At 41.1% G+C, this 22,005-nt stretch overlaps 1 protein-coding gene across 5 annotated transcripts in view; it reads left to right on the top strand.

Annotated features, from left to right (window-relative positions):
- Window positions 1-22,005, top strand: part of MID1 (midline 1) — a 328,093-nt gene that overhangs the window by 278,790 nt on the left and 27,298 nt on the right. For all 5 annotated transcript variants that reach the window (XM_078854053.1, XM_078854057.1, XM_078854052.1 and 2 more), the window contains 2 exons: window positions 15,199-15,306; window positions 19,584-19,732. In XM_078854053.1, the coding sequence (XP_078710179.1) occupies window positions 15,199-15,306; window positions 19,584-19,732 (257 nt within the window). The remainder of the gene's footprint in view (window positions 1-15,198; window positions 15,307-19,583; window positions 19,733-22,005) is intronic.

The raw sequence follows: 22,005 nt of genomic DNA, 5'->3' as shown, positions 1-22,005 counted from the left end.
TCCTTGGAAATTTCTTTTAATAGCTAGTCCATATTTATAGAAACAATTTTGGGAAGATCAGGACAAGTTTTAAATAAATAATTTATTTGAAATAGAAAATGTTGAAACTGAGAAGGATCTGATCTTTGGAATAAATCACAAGCAATTGATATAGCCAAGTTAATGTGAAAACCAGAGATCTTTCCAAAAACATCAACTGCATTCAATAATTATGGGATTGATGAGGATGCAGTCTTCCCAAAGATGTCATAAGCTTATAAACTGACTTTGTATTGTTTCCAGTTTATAGTCATACCTTCAATGGCTGAATGCTCTGATGTGTGTTTGAGAGTGAGATGAGAAAGAGGTGAGAGGGGACAGCACTGTCGTGTCTCTCTTTCTAGCTGAAATGGTGGGAGAAGTAATTCCAGTAGTTGATACCGAACAAGGGGACAATTGTATAATACTCTGACTCAATTCAGGAATATTGGTCCAAATCCACATTTTTTAGGACAGCCATTTTATAAGGCTATTCAATCCTATCCAAAGCTTTCTCTGCATCTAGAGATAAGGCCATGGAGGGATCATCTGAGCTTGTTGGATCAAGTGAGAGATTTTTCTCTTACCAGCAGTCATTCTCCCTTTAATGAAACCAATGTGACCTTTGTGTAATATTGATGAGATGGTGATATTCAGTTGTGTCACTAAAATTTTTGCAATTATTTTGCAATCTTAGTTCAGTAGAGATTGCGTGGCGGAGGGGCAGAAATTGCCACAGTTGCAACCATCTTTGTTTTTCTTTATTATTAACATAATTAAAGCAGTTCTCATGTCACAACCCTGGTGACTTTTTGGAATATTTCAAGTGAAGACTTTTGAAAGAATAGAAGATAGCGGATTACAAAATGTTTTGTAGAAACCCGCCAGAAAGCGATCTATCCCAGGGGCCATGCAGAATTCATATTTTTATGGCCAATTCAATCCTTTGTTTTGTGATAGCTTTGTCTCTAAACAGGTGTTAGGGTATTAAAAGGTAGGTCTTCAACAAAATGATCAAATTGATTAGAATCAAATTGGTTGTCTGATTTATATAAAGCTTGATAGAATTGCTTAAATTGATTATTTATATCTTTGGTTCAAGGATGGGACTAGAGTCTTCTTGTAATAAGAAGAAAGAAAGAATGTTGTTGGCTAGTTCCATCTTAAGTCTTGCCAAGTAGTTTACCTGTTTTATCTCCCCATTCATAATATCTTTGGCCCTTTGAGGGCAAATTCGACTTGACTGGATAAGCATTCATTATATTTATATTTGGCATTTATTAGAGAACTTAGGAGGTTTTCATTATTTCAGTCAGTCTTATGCTCTTCTCTGCAACTCATCTATTTTCTTGTCCAGAGAGCATAGTAATTTGAGCTGCTCTCTCCTTTTGAGAGTCATACTTTATCCATTCATCCCTTACAGTAGCTTTTAGAGCTTCCCAAAAGATGGTATCTGAGGTGACTGAGTGCTTATTTTCTTTTCTGAAGTTAGAAATGACTGAATCAACTGTAGAACTAAATTTTGCATCTTTTAGTAGCGGAGCATTCAGCTTCCTCCTAGAAGATTTGAATGATGTGTAACCAGCATCTATGGTAGATATTAGGGCTGTCAATTAATCACTGTTATCTCAAGCAATTATCTCAAAACAAATTACCTCGATTAAAAACATTAATCACAATTAATCGCAGTTAAACAATAATAGAATACCAATTGAAATTTATTATAAATGTGTTTGGATGTTTTTCTATATTTTCAAACACCCAAAAGATACCTGGTTTACCTGTTGTGTTTTGAGGACTCACAAGTCATAGGATATTTGACTGAAACTGCTCTTGCTGAAGCAATCAATGAAGGTTTCTTCAGGCCTGAAGGAAACAGGTACTAGAACACACCAGGCACTGGACACAAAAATAAAATCCATGAGAACCCCATCAATTAGACATGTGACATCCAAAACCAGCAGGGAGGAGACCTAGGACCAAAGACCCTGCACTGAAGTCAACATAATTGGCACTGAAGACAATATAGTATCATAGAATCACAGAACTGGAAGGGACCTCGAGAGGTCATCTAGTCCAGTCCCCTGCACTCATGGCAGAACTAAGTATTATTATCTCCAATTATGGAGATTTCACAACCTCCCCTAGGCAATTTATTCCAGTGCTTAATCACTCTGATAGCTAGGAAGTTTTTCTTAATATCCAACCTAAACTTCCCTTGCTGCAATTTAAGCCCATTGCTTCTTGTCCTATCCTCAGAGGTTAAGAAGAACAATTTTCTCCCTCCTCCTTGTAACAACCTTTTATTTGCTTGAAAACTGTTATCATGTCCCCTCTCAGTCTCCTCTTTTCCATCATCTGCTCGTAAGCCAACACTCGTGGCACTGAAGCAGATACCAAGTCCAGCAGCAGGAGAGGCTGCCCTGATAGTTCAGTCAGAGACTGTAGGCGGAGCTCAGTGTTTTTGCAGAGCGAAGACCACACATGGCCTCCAGGAAGAAAGCCACTAAGTCCCAAATGGAGTCGAGGGCTAGTGACAAGAAGCCTCCTATCATCTCTGCATGGGGGGAAACTTCCCTACTGCTGACTGCACAATGATGTCAGGGTCAATATCATCAGAGTCACTGTTGCCGCCGGACATGTCCCTGTTGGAATCCAGAAGGCGCAGTTCTAAGACAACTACTGGCACTGATGTGCAGACCCAGTGTACCTTTGCGCTGCCTCTAAAGGGAAATCTGCTCCTCCTGTCTATCACAGTGGCACATGTTCTTGCCCCCTTCCAGTAGATAACCCTCTTTCCTGAGGTCCACAGGTGAGACCACAGAAAGAACCAAGTGGCTTTCCTTACAGACCTCAGCCTAACCACATTGGGAATGACACTGGGCTAGCCTATGCCAGACTAGCAGGCCATATCTGTATAGCATGCCATCATGATTTTATTGGGCTTAGTTGAGTCCACCCCTACACACTTCCAGGAGTCAATCTCCATTCCATTCCATAAAGAGGCAGAGATTGTACTCACAAATGGCATCCCTAGCTAGACCACTGACACTGGACAGAAGAGAATGCCAAGAACGGTCAGATATGGGACCTGAGGAGAAACAGCAATAACATCCTGCCTCACCATCCAAGGACTTTTACTGTTCATCACCCGATGAAGCAGTAACTCTATCAGTGCCAGTAGACTTCCAGTCATTTCAAGAATTACTTTATAAGAATCACAGATACCAGAAATATACATGTCTGTCATAAAAGAAAAATCTCATCAGTTGTTTAACATGCTGGCAACTTCAGGCCCAGCTAGAATTGCCCTTCCAATAAATGAAGGACGGCTAAGGTCCTGGAAAAACACCTGCCATGACTGTGATCCTAGGAACACCACAGCGTCAGATGGCAAGGGTTTCCCTGATATGTAACAGAAAAACTCAGTTGGCCTGACCAGCTCACAACACTTAGCATGCTTTTGTCATAATATTTAAAACATGTCTTGGAATATCATTCAAAACTAAGAACATGAGGGACACTAATATTACAGTGAAATGTACGTAACAATGCTATATGTGAAATTATGGATACTCACTGATCTTACATTCTGAAGTCTGCAAAAGGAGGCAAAACGTTTTTCCAGACTAAGGAGAAAGGCAAACACCTCTTTGTCTCAATTGCAAATTGAACTAGGCATGACCAGGGGCAGGGACAATGGGCTACTTATTTGCATCAGAGATTGTAGGAAAATCATTTGCATTGGGAAAAAAATCACAGGAGACTGCAAAATTAGCACGGTGTCGGCTCCCTGGTGGACATACAAAGCTGAACCCCCAGGATGGCTTTCTGACTTTAAAGACAAAGAAACTTGGGGGATATAAGGAACTGCTGAAAGCCTCTGGGATATCCATCACCTGGGAGAACAAAGAAGCCAGTGCTTTGTATCTAAGCTGGGTCATCCTGCTGAACAACTTGGAGAATGCTGACAACTTGGTGTGAGTAAGAAACGATGTTAGACAAAACTGAATCTTGCTAGAATCAAATTCTAGGCACTAGAAAGCATGTTGTTGTTGTTGTGTGTGCAATCCTTTCATACCTTGTTCACTCTTGCTTGAAATCACTTAAATCTATGCTCTTCCTAAATTTATGCCTAGTTTTACTACAAACCATCTCAGTGCTGTGTATTGAGGTGGAGTGCATCACCCCAGCTATGCTAACAAGCTCTTTGGATGGAGTGAACTTGGTGTTACCCCTGCAAGTGTCTGTCAGAAGGACTGGACACTGCAGTGGAGATTATTTTGGGGAGACTTGGGACTGGATGTTGTTGTTGGGGGTCACCCTGTGAAGAGTAAGTGGGCTAATGAGATAATTGTGCTGTGAGCATGCTGCTGGAGTGAGGGCTCTGAGCCAAAGCTGCACAGCACAGAGGCACCCGGGGTTGTAGGGCAGGTGGTGACAGAACCCCTTACTAGTCTGAGTGAACCCCCAAAGCATCACAACCATTCACCACAAAACGGTTGAAGAGGTACCAAGTCACTCAAAGAAGGATCTGAGTACTTCTAAGCCCACCCAAGCACAAACTTCTCAGCCATGTCAACAGTGCAGGAGAAATCCAAGTCCAAAAAAATCATCTCAAAGGATAAGGGCCCAGAAAGCTTAACTTATTCATGAGGCTACCATATTCCCCTGCCTCCCTTCTACTACAGGTAGAAAATTATCAGGCCGATCTGGCTATTTTTTTTTTTTGGCGTCTAGGAGAGAGTGACATGCTTTCTGTTTAAAGCTCCTACCGGATAATAGCCAAAAGCTCAAAGAGAGAATCAGAAAGGGACAATTAGTAGCCAAAATTCTCCTAACAGTGCTTCAGACACCATGGCCAGATCCATGGCCATGGTGGAGATGACATAAAGAGCTTCCTGGTTTCAGACATCAGGTATTCCCAGAGAAGTGCAAGCCCTTTGAAGGCATGGACTGATTCAGTGAGCACAGAGATAACCCTGTACACTGTTTAAAGACTAAAGCTATCTTCAGTCAATCGTGCTTACTTTATGGGGGCTCAACTAGCGGAGGTCCTCTAAGGCAGACTGGGCATCTGGCTATTTTAGAAGTTTTTAGGACCTCCTCTGGTTCCCTCAATGTCCAGTGGTGGCAGTGGCAGGGGATGAGGCTAGTGGGGCTGCCCAATGGAGGAGGGCAGCTGCCAGATGGGGCTGCGAGGAGCAGGCTGACAGGGAAGTGTTATTGCCTTCTCCCCAGCTGCTCCCCACTCCTGGCACAGAGCTGCTCCTGGTGGCACTGCCTGCACTGGTTGGACTTCAGCTGCTTCCCTCCCCCTCCCCCCCCTCCCCGCTCATCCCCCATGGGCTCTGCTGTCTGGGCTGCTTCTGGCCTCTGCTCGGATTCTACTTCAATGGCAAGGAGCTAATTTGAAAAGGTATGGGGGACAGACTAGGGGATGTGGGGCTTGCTGGGAGCCAGACAGGAGGTGCAGACTGGGATGGCAGCGTGTAGGGGACCAAGTGGGGGGTGAATGGGTCTCATTCTGCTTGAGCTGAGCAGCTCCAGGGGAAGGGTTGCAGGAGATACCCAGCCCTGGGCGGGGGAATGCGGACACCAGGGGAGGTTGAGGAGGAAGGATGGGGAGCAGGTCCACAGCCCCAGAGGTCAAGTAGGAGGCTGGAGGATGAGTAAGTTGGTGAGGGGTGCCTTGACCTATTCTTGCATCAGGGTCCTCCAGGGCCTTGTTACGTGACTGAGTGAATCAAAATTCCTCAAGGGCCTCCTGCATACTTACCCACCTGTTAGAGAACTTACTCAACATTATCGTCCGAAAACTCAAAGAACCTCCTTTCAGGCAGCTGCTGGATTGCTCAGCATATCATCTACCCTCAAGAGGGTTTTTCTGGTGGCTCTCTCCATGGCACAGAGGGTAAATGAGCTTGAAGCCTTCATGGCTTAGACTCCTCACACATCCTTTCATAGGGACAAGGTAGTGCTCAGACCACACCCTACATTCATCCCAGTTGTGGTCTCAGAATTTCACCTTAAGTCAGTCATTTTACTGGTCTCTTCCCCAAATCAGACTCAATACAGGAAGAAAAGAAGCTAACATGCTTTGGGCATTTCAAGAGCCTGGCTCTATTACGTTAACAAGACCACACCTTTTAGACTCTCTCTCCACGTCTTTGTGGCTATATCTGGCCCATTGAAAGGTCAAGTCAGAATCCCTGATCAGGTTCTGTATTGTATATCTGCCATCTATCAGATAGCTGGCAAGACCTCTCCCTCTGAATGTCAAGGCACAGCCTGACAGCATCTTCAGCCTGCTTCAGCAATCTCTGAGATCTGCAAGGCAGCAACACGGAGTAACCCTCTGATATTTGTTCATCATCATTACCTTGACATGGCAGCCAGCCATCGGATGCAAAGCCTGGGAAAACCATTCTTTAATTATTATTTGATGAATGCAGCAGAAACCTCTTGTTCCCATCCTCCTGAGTCCATGCTGATACTGTTTGCCAGTCACCTACAGTAGGATCCACACTAGCATTTGAAGAAAGAATAGGTGTTTACTATGACTGGTTCTTTAAGATGTTGTAGTCGGTATGGATCCCACAACCTGTTCTCTGTGCAAAATCTTCAGCAACATAGGCTTTGAATTGCAAAGGAACATGAGGAGGCACAGGGCTTGTGTGTGGCCCCAGTGGATACTGCTATTCAAAAGACTTCTATTTTGAGCACACAAGGGGCATGTGCAGTTACAGTGAGCTCCACACTGACGACATCTTGAAGAAGCACAGTCGTGTAAGTAACCATTTTTTAGTTTTCCTTCTGATCCTGAAAAAAACCAAACACCACTGTCTATGCCTCAGCTGCTGCCACATATGTGGTTGTAGAAAACAACAAAATAACTCTTCTAGCTTCATTTTCCTCAAACCTAGTGTTTATTTTGTTTACAGTCAAAGGCATACACGTCTGGAATGTAATGGCACTGTGATTTTTGTGGTCTTTATCAGAATATTCCAAACACCTTTGATCTGAAGGCTTTTTGGCTGGAAATCTTACAAGAATAGACTTTTCATGAAATTTCTGATCTTTTTAAATACTGATTGGGTTGGAAATATTTGATAATAGCCTTTTTCATGTTGTTTAGTCACTTATCAGTCTGCTCCCAACAGTGGTGCAGAGGCATGTAAAATGACAATATTTTAAAAAATAACACAGACACTCTCCAACCCCAGAAAAAGTTTTATTGGATTCTCTCTTGGGACAAATGTTGGTGACAATCGACCCAAACTGGTTCAGCTACCCTGGCTTAATGGAGACATTGTTCACAAAATTCTTACGTAGCCTATGTAGGTTGCTTTATTTTTGTACTCACCTTTTTTTAAACCTGCTATGAAACTGTCTCTAAATCCAGATTTCCTGGTTAGAGAAAAATGTTGATAAGACCTAGAAAACAAACGAAAACAAAGCCTCCGGCTCACTTGAAATAGGAGATGACCGTTCCTTTCTCCAGCCCCAATTTAGAATAAAAATGTTGTAGATGATCTATTCAGATGGCAAGCTGATTAATATCACATATTTCCAAAGGCACAGTTTGTCATAATTGATAAAAATCAGTGTTGCATTCAGACTAGAAAAAATCTGAAAGAGTTTTATTCCAGTTTTCTTGAGAATGCTACTTTGTGCCTCACATAGTATCAGACAGACATAAAAGAGACATAAAAATGTGACCTCACCGCACACATCCAGTCTCATCATCCAAAGAGATCAAGAAGAAAATGTCTTTTTGTTGCTGATCATCATTCATTATCCCTTATATTTCCATCACATTGTTCTCATGTGTTGGTGTCTCAGTGCACTGATAAGACGATAATTTTTATACCATGAGCTAATTGTCATATTTGGATAAGTTTTTAAAAACAAATTCTTAAAATGGACTTTAAGAAATGTCTTAGAAAAATAGATAATTTACACACTAAGCCATTAAGGAAATGGAGGGGCACAGTCTCTTTTGAAGGTTATGGAAATATTGTGTGGGCACAAATAAAGAACAACATTGGGAAACTGAATTACAATGATATCAATTGTTTTATGAAAACAGTTCACTCAGCTTTTTTTTTTTTAAACCTAGTCTCAAGCTATAATAATGGTTAGGCTTTTGCTGTTCTGAGACCACTCTGCTGATCATGCTGACTAATATTGCCTCATGGTTTCCTTCTACTCTGTCTGTCTGTTGTTTCTTGTCTTATACTTAGATTATCAGTGCCTCAGGACAGGGACCATGTTCTTGTTCTGGTTTGTACAGTGCCTCGCACAGTGGGGTCCAAGTCCATGACAACATCTCCTAGGCACTACAGTAATACAGTAATAAATAATAATCAACAACAAATCCTCCCTTCTGAGAGAAAATATTCAGATAAATGGCAAAAGGCATCCAAGAAGCCATGACACATGCCTTAAGTGCTGCGGACCTACTTTTCATACGAGAAATGTCTTCTATTCATTTGTGTTCTCTCTAAATTGAGACCCAGTTCAGCTCTCTGTTATCCCCATATGATATCTCTGTGGAGTGCAGTGGAGCTACTCTGATTTACCTGTGGGTAACTGAAAACCTAATTTTAGCCCATGGTATTCTTGAAGCAGTTAAATAAAACAAAGAATATTTTAATGTATAGAGGGATGGCTTCATGTGAATGAAGATTATCAATATTATAATTGACAGTTTGATTTTTACTGTATCTAATGAAAGGAGTGTAATTCTTTCATCAGTTTGTGGACTCAAAATCCCTGAAGGATGGTTACAGATCCACATGATGAAAAAGGGGAACGTTTTCAAAGGCACAGGAACATTTAGGCACCTAACTCCCATTGAAAGGCAACAGGAACTTTTGGCTCCCATTTGTACCTCTGGAAATCTCCTGCAAACTCCAGCTCTGTGGGCCAAAATGCACAGTGATGGTGAAGTTACCCTCCTGATGTAAGTGGGAAAATTAGTGTAACTGCCACTGAACTGGCGTTCAGTGAGTGTGAGATGGGACTACCATATTTTACAAGCCTTTCCTGTTTCAGGCCCCTTCCTATTATTTTGCACATCCTAATAAAGTCAAATGGGTGCAAGATACACTACTTTACCACTTACACTGTTTTCTGATCAATTTACCCTTGGCCAGCCTGGACTTAATAAGTAGGCTTTTCTCATCAGAGTAGCCGCTGGCTAGAGTACTTGTTTCATCCCGTCCCTTGGTAAGATTCTGCCAGGAGGGCTCCTATGCAGACTCAACCACAAATTAAACTGCCAACCTCTGATGAACCCCAGAGGGAGAGCTGTACTCCCATGAGGTGAATCTTGCTAGGAGACTACAGAACACTTTTGGCTCAGAGATGTGAATTACACAAGTGCTAGTAGGTGTGAGGTTAGCCCTGTGATTTAACTCTTTGCCAAATTAAGGTTGAGCTAGCAGCAGAAGATTGACTGTAATTGAGTTGTCCATTGTGTTATAATTTTGTGATTTACCAAACATCTGCTAAGGACTTTGAAACCACCACAACCATTTTGCTTATGACCTAAATCACAATTTGACTCAAGTCTCTGAATATGCAAGTCTAGGCAGCCTCTCAGAGAGCAGAACTCTTTGCAAGACAGTCCTCAGTTTTAGTTGAACTAAAACCAGCTGGCCTAATTTCTCCCATTGGGTTAAGGATGTTTGCAGCTACAACTCCCTGTCAGCGCACTGAGGAGCACCCATTTTTCTCTACTTGCCCACTCTCACTCTTGAAGATCAGCCTAGCAGTCATCTTTCTGTTTGGAAAATATTTGAGGTGCTCCCTGAAGAGCCCATTAGTCAGTAAGATGGATCACTGTGTTGAGCCAACATAGGACAACCCAGTTCCCTGAGGGGCCTGGGTGTGTTGCAACTTGCTTCCATAGAATCATAGAATATTAGGGTTGGAAGGGACCTCAGGAGGTCATCTAGTCCAACCCCCTGCTCAAAGCAGGACTGTCATAAATATAAAGGGAAGGGTAACCACCTTTCTGTATACAGTGCTATAAAATCCCTCCTGGCCAGAGGCAAAGTCCTTTTACGTATAAAGGGTTAAGAAGCTCAGGTAACCTGGCTGGCACCTGATCCAAAATGACCACTGAGGGGACAAGATACTTTCAAATCTGGAGTGGGGGAAAAGGCTTTTGTCTGTCTGTGTGATACCTTTGCCGAGAACAGATCAAGGATGCAAGCCCTCCAACTCCTGTAAAGTTAGTAAGTAATCTAGCTAGGAAATGCATTAGGTTTTCTTTGTTTTGGCTTGTGAAATTCGCTGTGCTGGAGGAAATGTGTATTCCTGTTTTTGTGTCTTTTTGTAACTTAAGGTTTTGCCTAGAGGGATTCTCTATGTTTTGAATCTGCCTGCCTGAGAGATTATCTTCCATTCTAATTTCAAAGAGGTGCTTCTTTTACCTTTTTTCTTTCTAATAAAGTTCTGTTTTTTAAGAATCTGATTGGGTTTTTTGGGTCTTAAAAATCGAAGGCTGGTTTCTGCTCATCTTGTTTATTCTCAAGCCTTCCCGGGAAAGGGTGTGTAAGGACTTGGGGGGGATATTTTGAGGAAATAGGAACTCCAAGTGGTCCTTTCCCTGTTCTTTATCTAAATCACTTGGTGGTGGCAGCATACTGTTCAAAGACAAAGCAAAATGTATGTCTTGGAAAAGTTTTTACTAAGCTGGTAAAAATAAGCTTAGGGGGTTTTTCTTGGGGGTCACCACATCTGTACCCTAGAGTTCAGAGTGGGGAGGGAACCCTGACAAGGACCAATCCCCAATTTTTGCCCCAGATCCCTAAATAGCCCCCTCAAGGATTGAGCTCACAACCCTGGATTTAGCAGGCCAATGCTCAAACCACTGAGCTATCCCTCCCCCAAAATTCCAAAGCCTTCCCAACCCCTACCAGATCACAGAGCAAGAAAGAGACTTCTGGCTACTGTGACCACTCATTGATGGAAACACAGGCCACTACTGTTACCTTGTCCTTCCGTCCTATCCTTCACCCCAATCCCCGTTTGTTTAGTTTATTTTACCTGTCGCACATTTTCTACATCTTAGATTGGGAGAACTGTCTTCCAGTTATCGGTTTGTATAGAGCCTGTTTAGAGTCCTTAAGCAGTGCAGAAATAAAAATGATTATTTCATTATCATAACAACAGGACTAGAGTCAGACCTTGTCTCTTTCATGGCAGCAGAGAACAATATCATGTAGCCAAAGCACAAAGCCATACCAGTCTGTTTTAAGTAAATTTCATACTATAAAATAGCAATGTTGTAAAACGGTATTTTAAAGCTATAAAATATTAGGTTGAAAGTAACAGTTAAGGCCCCAATTCAGCAGGGAATCTAGGCTCAGACGTAATTTTTTAAGTTCATGAGTAGTCCCATTGGCTTCACTGGTACTTAAAGTCAGTTAGGCATGTGCTTAATTAAGTACTGAAAAGGGCCTATGTAGCCTGCAACTATAATAAGATAATGTATCAATATTTCAGAGAGGGGTCAGAAAAACCTAGAAAATGAACTAGCTTTTTAATAGTAGTTTTGGACATGCTGTCCAAAAATTTTGAAATACATTTTCTACTTTAATAAAAATTGGATATGTGTTCAAAAGAATTTAAAAATACTTTATTTTTCTAGTTTCAAAGAAAAGAGAAATCTGTCTTCATTGAGTAAGAGATCAAAAAGGGAAAGTTTTGGAACCATTTTATTCATATAATATTGGTGGGTGCATCTTAATTTTTTCCCCTTTCTTAAATAAACTTGGCACTAAATAAAACATTGTTGTCTATATTTAGCCCTAGTGTGACTCCCCTGATGTCTGGAGAGTTACACTATAGATGAATTTGGTCCTATAGGCTAATTTAATCATTGATATAAATAATGGTGATAGAAATTACACATTGAGTGGAAGCTAGTCAGAAATCCTGTTTAAGTGATAAAGTAATTAATCTAAGCACCAGTCAACCATGACATAAGTGAGCACTGACATAAAAAGAGTTGCACCCATTTATACCTAGCCTGAGTTTTACCTTAATTTATACCAGTTTGGGATTCCTTGCTTTGTCAAAAGGAATTTCAATCCATGTAGTCAACCAGAACTCGGAAGAAGGGCAGGTCTGTGGTTAGAAAATAGTACAATTGGTTAAAAGCAGTTCTGCAGAGGTGCAGGATGACAAAAGTGACCAGTGGGAGCATGCGTCAGAAGACCAGGTTGTAGGTGGTCATGCCTAGTAGTCAGAGTCAAAGTCAAAACCAAATTCAGAGTCTAAATGCCAAATCCAAGAGTCAAGACAAAGTCAGAACCAGGAACCAAGGCCAAGGGTCAGAACTCTAGTCAGAATCCAAATGCCAGAGCCAAGGGTAAAGACTGAGTCAGAGCCAGGAATCAGAGCCAAGGGTGAGAAATGGATTACCAAGAGTCAGGGAAAGCAGGGCTGGTTCCAAGGTAGCAGCAAGGCTGGAACTGGTCTGGAATAAGGCCAGGTGCAGGGCAGGGTCTAGGTTTGGAGCAGGGCAGGAACAGGACTTGCGAGTGAGGCGAGCACATGGAGGCAGAGAAGCTGCAGACAGGGGTATTGAATAGTCACAAAACCTCTGCAGCTGCTGGCCTTAAGGGCAAGCCACCTGACTGCCAGAGGCAATCGTGGCTCTGCTGTGGCCCAATTGCATTGACTGACAGCCTGACAACTGGGCAGGCAGAGCTGCAGGCCCTCATTTCTGACAGCAAGTAAAATAGATTGTTACTAACATCTCTAATGCACACACCATTGAAAATAGGCCCACGTTTCCTCTTCACCTATGTCAGGGCAGACGTCTCCAGCACCACACAGGCCCCTCCTCCAGGGTTATTGAACCAAACAGCATTTCAATATTGAAAATACATTTAAGTATTATAAAACTGCTACCTCTATTAATGCTTGAGCCTATGGTATATGTGGCTAAATCTTGTTTGTTATGGAAATAAAATCAGGGTTTTGTACCCTACAGTTAGTAGGCTGAGGGGCATAAAGGCTGTTCAGATAAGAGGGCACTTTGTAAAATTGGCCCTGATCCAATAATGTGTTTAAGCATGTTGTCATAAATATAAAGGGAAGGGTAAACCCCTTTGAAATCCCTCCTGGCCAGGGGAAAGCTCCTCTCACCTGTAAAGGGTTAAGAAGCTAAAGGTAACCTCGCTGGCACCTGACCAAAATGACCAATGAGGAGACAAGATACTTTCAAAAGCTGGGAGGAGGGAGAGAAACAAAGGGTCTGTGTCTGTCTGTAGTCGTCTTGGCCGGGGACAGAACAGGAATGGAGTCTTAGAACTTTTAGTAAGTAATCTAGCTAGGTATGTGTTAGATTATGATTTCTTTAAATGGCTGAGAAAAAAATTGTGCTGAATAGAATAACTATTTCTGTCTGTGTATCTTTTTTGTAACTTAAGGTTTTGCCTAGAGGGGTTCTCTATGTTTTGAATCTAATTACCCTGTAAGATATCTACCATCCTGATTTTACAGGGGGGATTTCTTTATTTCTATTTACTTCTATTTTTTATTAAAAGTCTTCTTGTAAAACACTGAATGCTTTTTCATTGTTCTCAGATCCAAGGGTTTGGGTCTGTGGTCACCTATGCAAATTGGTGAGGCTTTTTATCCAACATTTCCCAGGAAAGGGGGAGTGCAAGTGTTGGGAGGATTGTTCATTGTTCTTAAGATCCAAGGGTCTGGGTCTGTAGTCACCTAGGCAAATTGGTGAGGCTTTTTACCAAACCTTGTCCAGGAAGTGGGGTGCAAGGTTTTGGGAAGTATTTTGGGGGGAAGGACGCGTCCAAACAGCTCTTCCCCAGTAATCAGTATTAGTTTGGTGGTGGTAGCGGCCAGTCCAAGGTGTAATATTTTGTACCTTGGGGAAGTTTTGACCTAAGCTGGTAAAGATAAGCTTAGGAGGTTTTTCATGCAGGTCCCCACATCTGTACCCTAGAGTTCAGAGTGGGGGAGGAACCGTGACACATGTGCTTAAATTTAAGTACAGGGGACTATTAATGTGCTTAAAGGTCAATACATGTTTTGCTGGATTAGGGTCCTTTTTGTAATCTCTGGTCAAGGAGCTGTCCGTTTACTTGTCTGTAAATATCATTCTTGTTGCACTCTATAAATACTATAATGTAAAGATGAGATACAATAGCCTACCCTCCATTTCCTTAAGCATTGTGTTCTAGAAGTTTTTTATAATGCTTGAATTTTAAACAATGTCTACACTGTATATTCCTTCTGTCAACTAGTGATATACTCTGAAACAACCATTGTTATACATTTAGTTTCTCGAATGTAGAATATATAAAAAAGAGCTGTTTGAAAAGTGGTATTCTTCCCACCCACCCAACCCCCTGGAACATTTTGACTTTAAACTGAAAACCCCAAAGCTTTTTGACTGAAATAATTTTTTTAAAAAAATCTGTTTTTTGGGACGTTTGGGGTGGGGGGGGTATACAAAGTGAAATTTTGCACAGAAAGCAAACATTTTGCATGGACATTTTTGTATCTCCCTCTGCCCCGCCTCCACCCACTTTTCCATTAAAAAACAGTTTTGAGAAAAAAAATTGACCAGCCAAGAGACCTCTCTCTCTCTCTCTCTCTCTCTCTCTCTCTCTCTCTCTCTCTCTCTCTCTCTAATCACAATTATTTTAACACTATTTTGTTACTGAAGAAGAATGGCAAGAATCTCAAATACACCTAATATATTAAACAATTAACCTTTTCCATGGGCTGTTGTGTATAAGCTGTGGTAATAAGCTACATATGTGTTCTTTATTTGAACCCTACTTAGGTCTCGATTCTGAGAGGTGCTAAGCACCCAGTGAGGGATAGTAAGGGCTCTCAACACTCACTGATGTCAAGTAGAGTTGAGGTTACACAGCACCTGACAGGCCATATTTGACTTTGGTTAGAAATACTGATGAGTTTGTCTGTACAGTGATACATTATGAAAATGCTCTGTCTGGACTTTTGAATTTTCATTATTTCACAAGAGTCAGAAGAGGGAAAATAAACAGAAGACAATTTGTAAAACAAAAAGAAAAATACAAAAAATTTTTTAGAAATGATCATTTTAAATTAAAAATAGAATGAAAAAGACCAGACCTTTTCTAACCAAGGTGACTTGCTTTTCAGGTGAATGCATCACGACAAGAAACCAAGCTGACAGAGGAATGTGACCTGCTCATTGAAATAATCCAACAGAGACGACAAATTATTGGAACCAAAATAAAGGAAGGGAAGGTAAGTGCTCTTCTCCCGATAGTTCAAATGGGTCAGCAGTGTTTCTTCATGCTCTGTAACCTCTGTGATTTCTTGACTTAATGTGCTAGGAATACACACTTACAAGAGTCCTTGGATACTCCTTGCCATCTGTAACTTTTAGGTGAACTGAGATGCTGTCTGCTGTCTGCATTGGGTAAACATTCAGTCATTGCTTAAAACTTATTGAGTGTTAAACACCAAAATCGCATAAGGTTAGATTAAGGTTCTTTTTTTGTGATGTAATATGATTTTTAAAAATCAAATAATTTATGTAATATTTTCCCACAGGGATGTGATTTCACTTATCAAAAGATATTTATAAAAAGAGGGACTAAAAAAACTTTTACTTTATCAGAAATCTGAAGGCATTTGCCCATAGCAAGAATTTACTGTATCACAGGACTTGCTCTCCAGTCATCTGCATTAATATTTTATTCCATACAGATATAAATTGTTTATTAAAGACATTTATACAAAATAACTCGACAGACAAGAGCAATTACTTTCAAGATAACACTTCTTTAAAGACTGTAACGGGGAACTTTAACTTGTATTTTACAGAAAGTGGTATGAGATTTTTACTATCTAAAAATATTGGGAATGTAAATTCAATGCCATTGCTTTCCTAATAACTGCAGGACAGTGGTTGTTAGTGTCAACCTAATGAATGAGGCAAATATCAGATATGCATTCAAGTTTTAAATTGATCTAGCTACCTGGTAAATTAAGGAACATCTTAGTTTTAGATCATTATTCTTGTTTCTTTTGGAGCATGGTGTTTATTCTTTACCTGCTAAAGTAGCTGGAAGAGTGAAACATAAACTCTTCTAGTGTGGGAAAAGCTCAGACAAGGAATAAAGTCAAGGGGAGGTTAAATGGTTCACTTAGCTGTCAAGATATTCCAATTAACTTGAAATTAAAAAGGCTGTCGGCGAGGGCTGATTTAAACATGTTTGAAGACCACAGTTCCCATTCCTTATTTGACAGATCTTGAACTTCATGATATTAACAAAATACATCTCCCTTCAAGATGTAGTAAGCCAGCCTTCTGCATAATCTTCTTGGCTGTATTTCTGTATACATTGAGACCAACCCTACTGCCCTCAAAGTTCATGGCAAACTTCCTGTTCATTGGGAGCTGCCCATTATGCATATAGATTTCATCTTTAAAAGATCCTTCACCAGATTCTGATCTCAGTTACGCCAATGAAAACTTGTAGAGTTCATTAGTTACTTTGGATTTTCTCCAGTGTAACTAGGATCAGACTGTGCCCCATTCTTTTTTCTGTTAAAAAAAATCAGACTTCTAATAACCCCATAAACACTTGAAAAATATCTGGTTCCTTCCTAAAATCTGCATCACTTGCACACTCTGGATTGTTTTGATGAGGCTCTTCATTACTGACAAGGTTGCTGCTAATGATTTGTTTTTAAGAAATATTTTTAAACAAATATTAAAGACCTGTTTGTGCCCAGCCCCCTGTATGGGAATGTGAGGCCACAAGAAAACCTCCAGAGGCCAGGGAGTCCTTGCACAACACTGAAAAAGTTTCTACCTGTTTTCCAACAATGGTGCAGCAGCTATACCAGTACTATCAACAGGGTAAGCACTGGTATAGACAGGGGTCAGGCATTTTTATCAACATGTCATGAAACCCTGCTCAGAGCGGCTGGAAAACAAGTACAAAATATTCTAGTTTAGATCTACCTAAGGAGCCCAGAGATAGAGCTACCACCTATATGTGCCTAGCTAATGGGTCAAGGCAGGGGTGGAGCCATGTCCTGTCCCCCCTCCTACGCACTGACCAGCGAAGCCACAGAACAGAGTGCATGTCGCACCTTCTTTAAAGAAGGTTTCAGAGTAACAGCCGTGTTAGTCTGTATTCGCAAAAAGAAAAGGAGGACTTGTGGCACCTTAGAGACTAACCAATTTATTAGAGCATAAGCTGAAGTGAGCTGTAGCTCACGAAAGCTTATGCTCTAATAAATTGGTTAGTCTCTAAGGTGCCACAAGTCCTCCTTTTCTTCTTTAAAGAAGGAATGTCAGCTGTTCCACAAAGGAGTTCTAGAAGGCACAGTACCTGCCAAACTCCCCTTTGGCCTATGACTTTGGCTACAGAGCTATGGCCTCCAGACTGGAGCTCCAGCTGTTGTTATTAGGATGAAGGCTCTGACATGGGACTGTGGCTGTGGGCAACAGCTCAGCCCTTAATGCACTGTTGTATACTTGTGTAATCACGTGAAGTGTACTTAACTGAACAAGGCATTTAAATATCAAACAGGTAAGATGTGTTAAGCATAGAGGACATTCCTGCAATAGAGGAAGGGAGGTTCTTCCTTTCCAGATTTATCATCTATTGTGTATATAAAGAAGCTGAAAAATGCTAATTCAGACGTTTGGCCTGCCAACCAGGAAAGTGTCCTCTGGTGCCTAAAGCACATTGTGTGACATTTGTTCAGTTAATTACTTGGATTGTTAATGAATACCATGGTAAAGAGTTGAACAAGATTTGCATGTTTAGGCAGTGAATGTGTCACTGCCTAGGGCAATATATGCCGAAATGCTGTCTCTTCATGAATGCACATATAGAGCATATCTTGTGCTGCACAGAACAATCCCCAGCATACGTACAGTATCTAAACAAATGGCTCGTTTCCTAGCTATCTACCTACCCCCGTACAGTGTGTTCATGAGAAACGATCAGTTAAGTGAGGGCTGGATTGTGACCCCTTTCCTCACATAAGTTACCTACTGGTTTCAGTGGGACTACTCTTGTGAGTAAGTGCTCACCAATGTGAGTATTGGTTGTGCAATCTAATCCTTAGGGCAGGGAGATGCTGTTTGGTAAATTATATCAATAATGAATTATGCTGAAAGTATATTATGATCTTTTTTCTTTGAAGAGCAGGTGACAAATGTTTGTTTCATTCAAATACTCAACAATAGTAGCAGCCAACCACAATAAATACGCTGTAGCAGTAGATCACATTAGGAACCAGCCAGAACATTAACGTCATCACCATTTGTACGTTTCTGTAGCAATTTTTCTCCATTCATTGCTTGTATTTTGTAGGAAAATATCAATGTTAAAGATTTTCAGCCTTCTTCAACATTGACCTTTGTTTTTTTAAAGTTTCCTGAAAGGAATATTTTACTTTTGCTTGTGGACTCTATTGTCCTAAAGCAAATTAATATGTACCCTCACCTTCACTCAGCATGCATAACTCCCATTGCAGTCAATTATCTGGCAGTAGAGCGAGCAACTACAGTGTTTATTATTTAATTAATGAGACTCTTAGAGTTTGTGTTAAATTTAGTATACAATTCTGATCTTTCTGCTAATCCACTTAATCATTAATTTCCTGATTTTATACATAGCTGGGGCTTAATGTCCTTCTGAGGTCCAAAGTTATTAGATTTCCTTCCTTTTTTTCCCCTCCTCTTGGAACTATGTGGTGGTGATGATAATGATTTTATAGAAATAGGAAGGATTCCCAGAGCATTCAGGAACTAAGAGGCTTCAGGAGCCAACATTGTCTCTAAAAGGCAGATTGATTGTTCCCCTCCCTAGCCTTCCAGCTAATGGTACTTTCCAGGACAAAGTCATATCTCATGTGGATTTCCTGACTGGCTATTTCCTTGCTACGTATAGCAGAAGCACAATCAATTCTCCATTTATAGCTGTGCTTCTGAGTAGCCAAATTCATTCCACAAGACAGGTTAGGATCTGAACAAACATAAAATAAAATAAAAAGGATGAACATTTATTTATTGTTAGTGAACATGAACCAAGCCCCTTCATCAAATTTTGTTTTCGTGTCATTTTTGTGTAAACCAATTCGGGACTAAAGAAAAGTAATGAGCCTTGTAAACTGCTCTTAACGCATTTCTCATCACTTCAGGGAAATGGTTATCAAAATACTTTTTAGTTATCATGTAAGCAGAAAGTGCCAGGAAATGACGTCTTGCTGAAGGAAAATAGGCTAGCTGTGCTTGTTTTGGCTCCCCTCTGTTGTTTCCAGTGTGGAAAAAGTTGATGTAGAAAGAACAAATCTGTCCTCTTGTAAAATAGCACATAGCTTTTACTTGGCTAATGTGGCCTATGAGTAAAGCGGGTTGAAAAGAGGCTCTTTCCTGTCAGGTAAGCCACTGATGTTAACACCCCATTTGCACTATGGCCATGAGCACAAAGTGTAAACGCTAATGTGATTTGTGAGCACGTGGATCTGACTCTTTTCTTATGTTTTTGTTCAAGGTGGTGAGACTGAGAAAACTGGCTCAGCAGATTGCAAACTGCAAACAGTGCATTGAACGCTCTACATCTCTCATCTCTCAGGCCGAACAGTCTCTGAAGGAGAATGATCATGCACGCTTCTTGCAGACGGCTAAAAATATCACTGAGAGGTAAAGGCATGGACTGCTAGGGAATTTCCTCCTGGCAGATGCAAGAGCTTAAAGTTAGGGCAGTTGATTGGTCATGATTGCCCTCTTGTCTTTCTTGTCTTGCTGTAGGTGCCTTCAAAGAATAAAGGGGGGCTGAATTGCTTTATTCTACCCTAATGATCATTGGTATTGCCTTGAAATGTCAAGGTCCTTTCTATAATATTAAATCAAAACACCTATTTAAAAGAGGAAAGACACATGAGAATGGAACTGCTTTCAGTATTGTTTCATGATCCTCATCATCCATAGATGAAGAAGGGGGCATAGTTATACATGGAAATTGATAAATACTAATCGGTAGTTTGGCGATAAGTACAGTTATAATTAGAGCTGGCCAGAAACTGTAATTCCCCATTCTATGGGAAATTGGAAATTTAAAAGGAAAAAAAATCCAAAGTGGAAAGAAAAATGAACTTTCCTGAAGGATCGGAATTTCAAACCGTTTCTGAGGCTCCCTAAGCTGCCAAACCGTTTCTGAGGCTCCCTAAGCCTCACCAGGTGAGGAACCAGGCAACTTTCTGCCTGGGAGCCAGATAGCTTGGGGAATCTGGAAACCAGCATTCCCAGGCTTTTGAGCTGCTGAAGGATGGGGAGCCTGGAAACCCAGGTCGCCAAGGAACAGGAAGCCTGGGCGCTCTGGGGCCAGGGCTCGTAAGGCTTCAGGCTCCTGGCTTCCTATTAGCCTGCCAGGCAGGCCACAAGAAGCGGAAGCCTGGGCTGCTGAAGAGCCACAAGCCTTGCAGACTGGGCTCCTGGGCAGCCAGCCAAGGAGCTTCATGGGTGAGCTGGCAGTAGATGAGGTCGATTTCCAGTGGAACCCTGCCTGGATTCCATTCTGCTGGAATTTCATTAAAATCTACACGTTCCCATGAAAATGTCTAACTAGGTGTCGATATTCCATTGAGATAGGGGAAAAAAAAGCAAAGTAGCTGTAACTATGATAAAATGGAGTCTACACTATAACAAAAAAAAAAGAAGTGGAGCACATATTTGGAGCTTGTCTTTCTACTAATATTTACATCTTTGTCCAACAGTTCTTTTTTGGCTATGGGGTTACTTTGTCTTCACATGATACAGCTAGTGTTAAGTGCTGGCCTAGTCTAAGTCATAAGGATCTGTGTTGTTATTTATTTTATGTTTTATTCTTTCTACTTCTTTGAGACACCCTCTCTGCAGATGACTGAAATCGCAAAACAATGCCTTTATCCCTCAGAGATTTCTTTACTTCATCTCTGATATAAACCAGTGGCATACACTGGAGTGTTGGGAGTAGATTTGGAATGTCAGTTTATTCCTGAATAAAAAATTAAGCCCAGATCCTACAAAGACTATTACATGTCCTTAACTTTAAATATTCTGAGTTAGTCCCATTGACATAACATGGATCTATACATCGTGTGTAAATTTTACCACGTGTAATAGAATTTTCAGCCATGGAGCCTAAATTTGATTTGGCTGTGTTAGACTCACTTTTGGTGTTTACTTTATGGGCCAGTCTCTGTCACCTTTTAATAATTGTATTTTACTCCACAAGCAGTCCCTTTGAAGTTAATGGGACCACTCATTTAGTAAAGTACAATTCAACATGAGTAAGGGTGTGGGAATTTGGCCACCTCTCAATATTCTGGAGAATTAATCTTTGGGCAGAAATATTTGCAGATACAATATATTTTCAGTGAGTGTTAGAATATTCACAGAAAGTGCATTTTGAACTCATAAACATTAATATATTTGCACCAGACATGTGATGGCAAGAGTTTCACTCATCCAGTCAGAGAACAGTAATAACCCCATGTGACAGATGTGTTCAGTCAAAATTAATCCAATGCTTCTTGCATATTATAGGCCTGTACCTATGACAAAATGTTCATGAATAGAGCTGGTTGGAAATCTTCTGACAAAACATTTTCATTGGAAAATGCCAGTTCATGAAACCTGAAATTACTTGTGGAATTTCACCAAATCATTGTCAACATTCCAGTGGAACCCTGTGTGGTTCCCTGCCAGTTTGCCTGATTGGCTACTGGAGAGACCTGTGATGCAAACTGCTCCAAGGCTGGGGACCCCAGGCTTCCAGGGTCCATGGGTCTGGGGCAGGCCCATCATGTAGACTGCTCCTGGGCTGGGGACCCAAGGGCTTCCAGACTCCCTTGCCAACTGGGTCCCTGTATTGTTCAGTTTTTGAATAGGCAATCCTGGAACAAGCCAGCCTGGGAGTCTGGAAGGCCTGGGTT

Source organism: Lepidochelys kempii, chromosome 1 (assembly GCF_965140285.1).
Source record: "Lepidochelys kempii isolate rLepKem1 chromosome 1, rLepKem1.hap1, whole genome shotgun sequence".
Taxonomy (NCBI): Eukaryota; Metazoa; Chordata; order Testudines; family Cheloniidae; genus Lepidochelys; species Lepidochelys kempii.
Note: the sequence above shows the minus strand (reverse complement) of the source record. Positions and strands in the feature narration are given on the sequence as shown.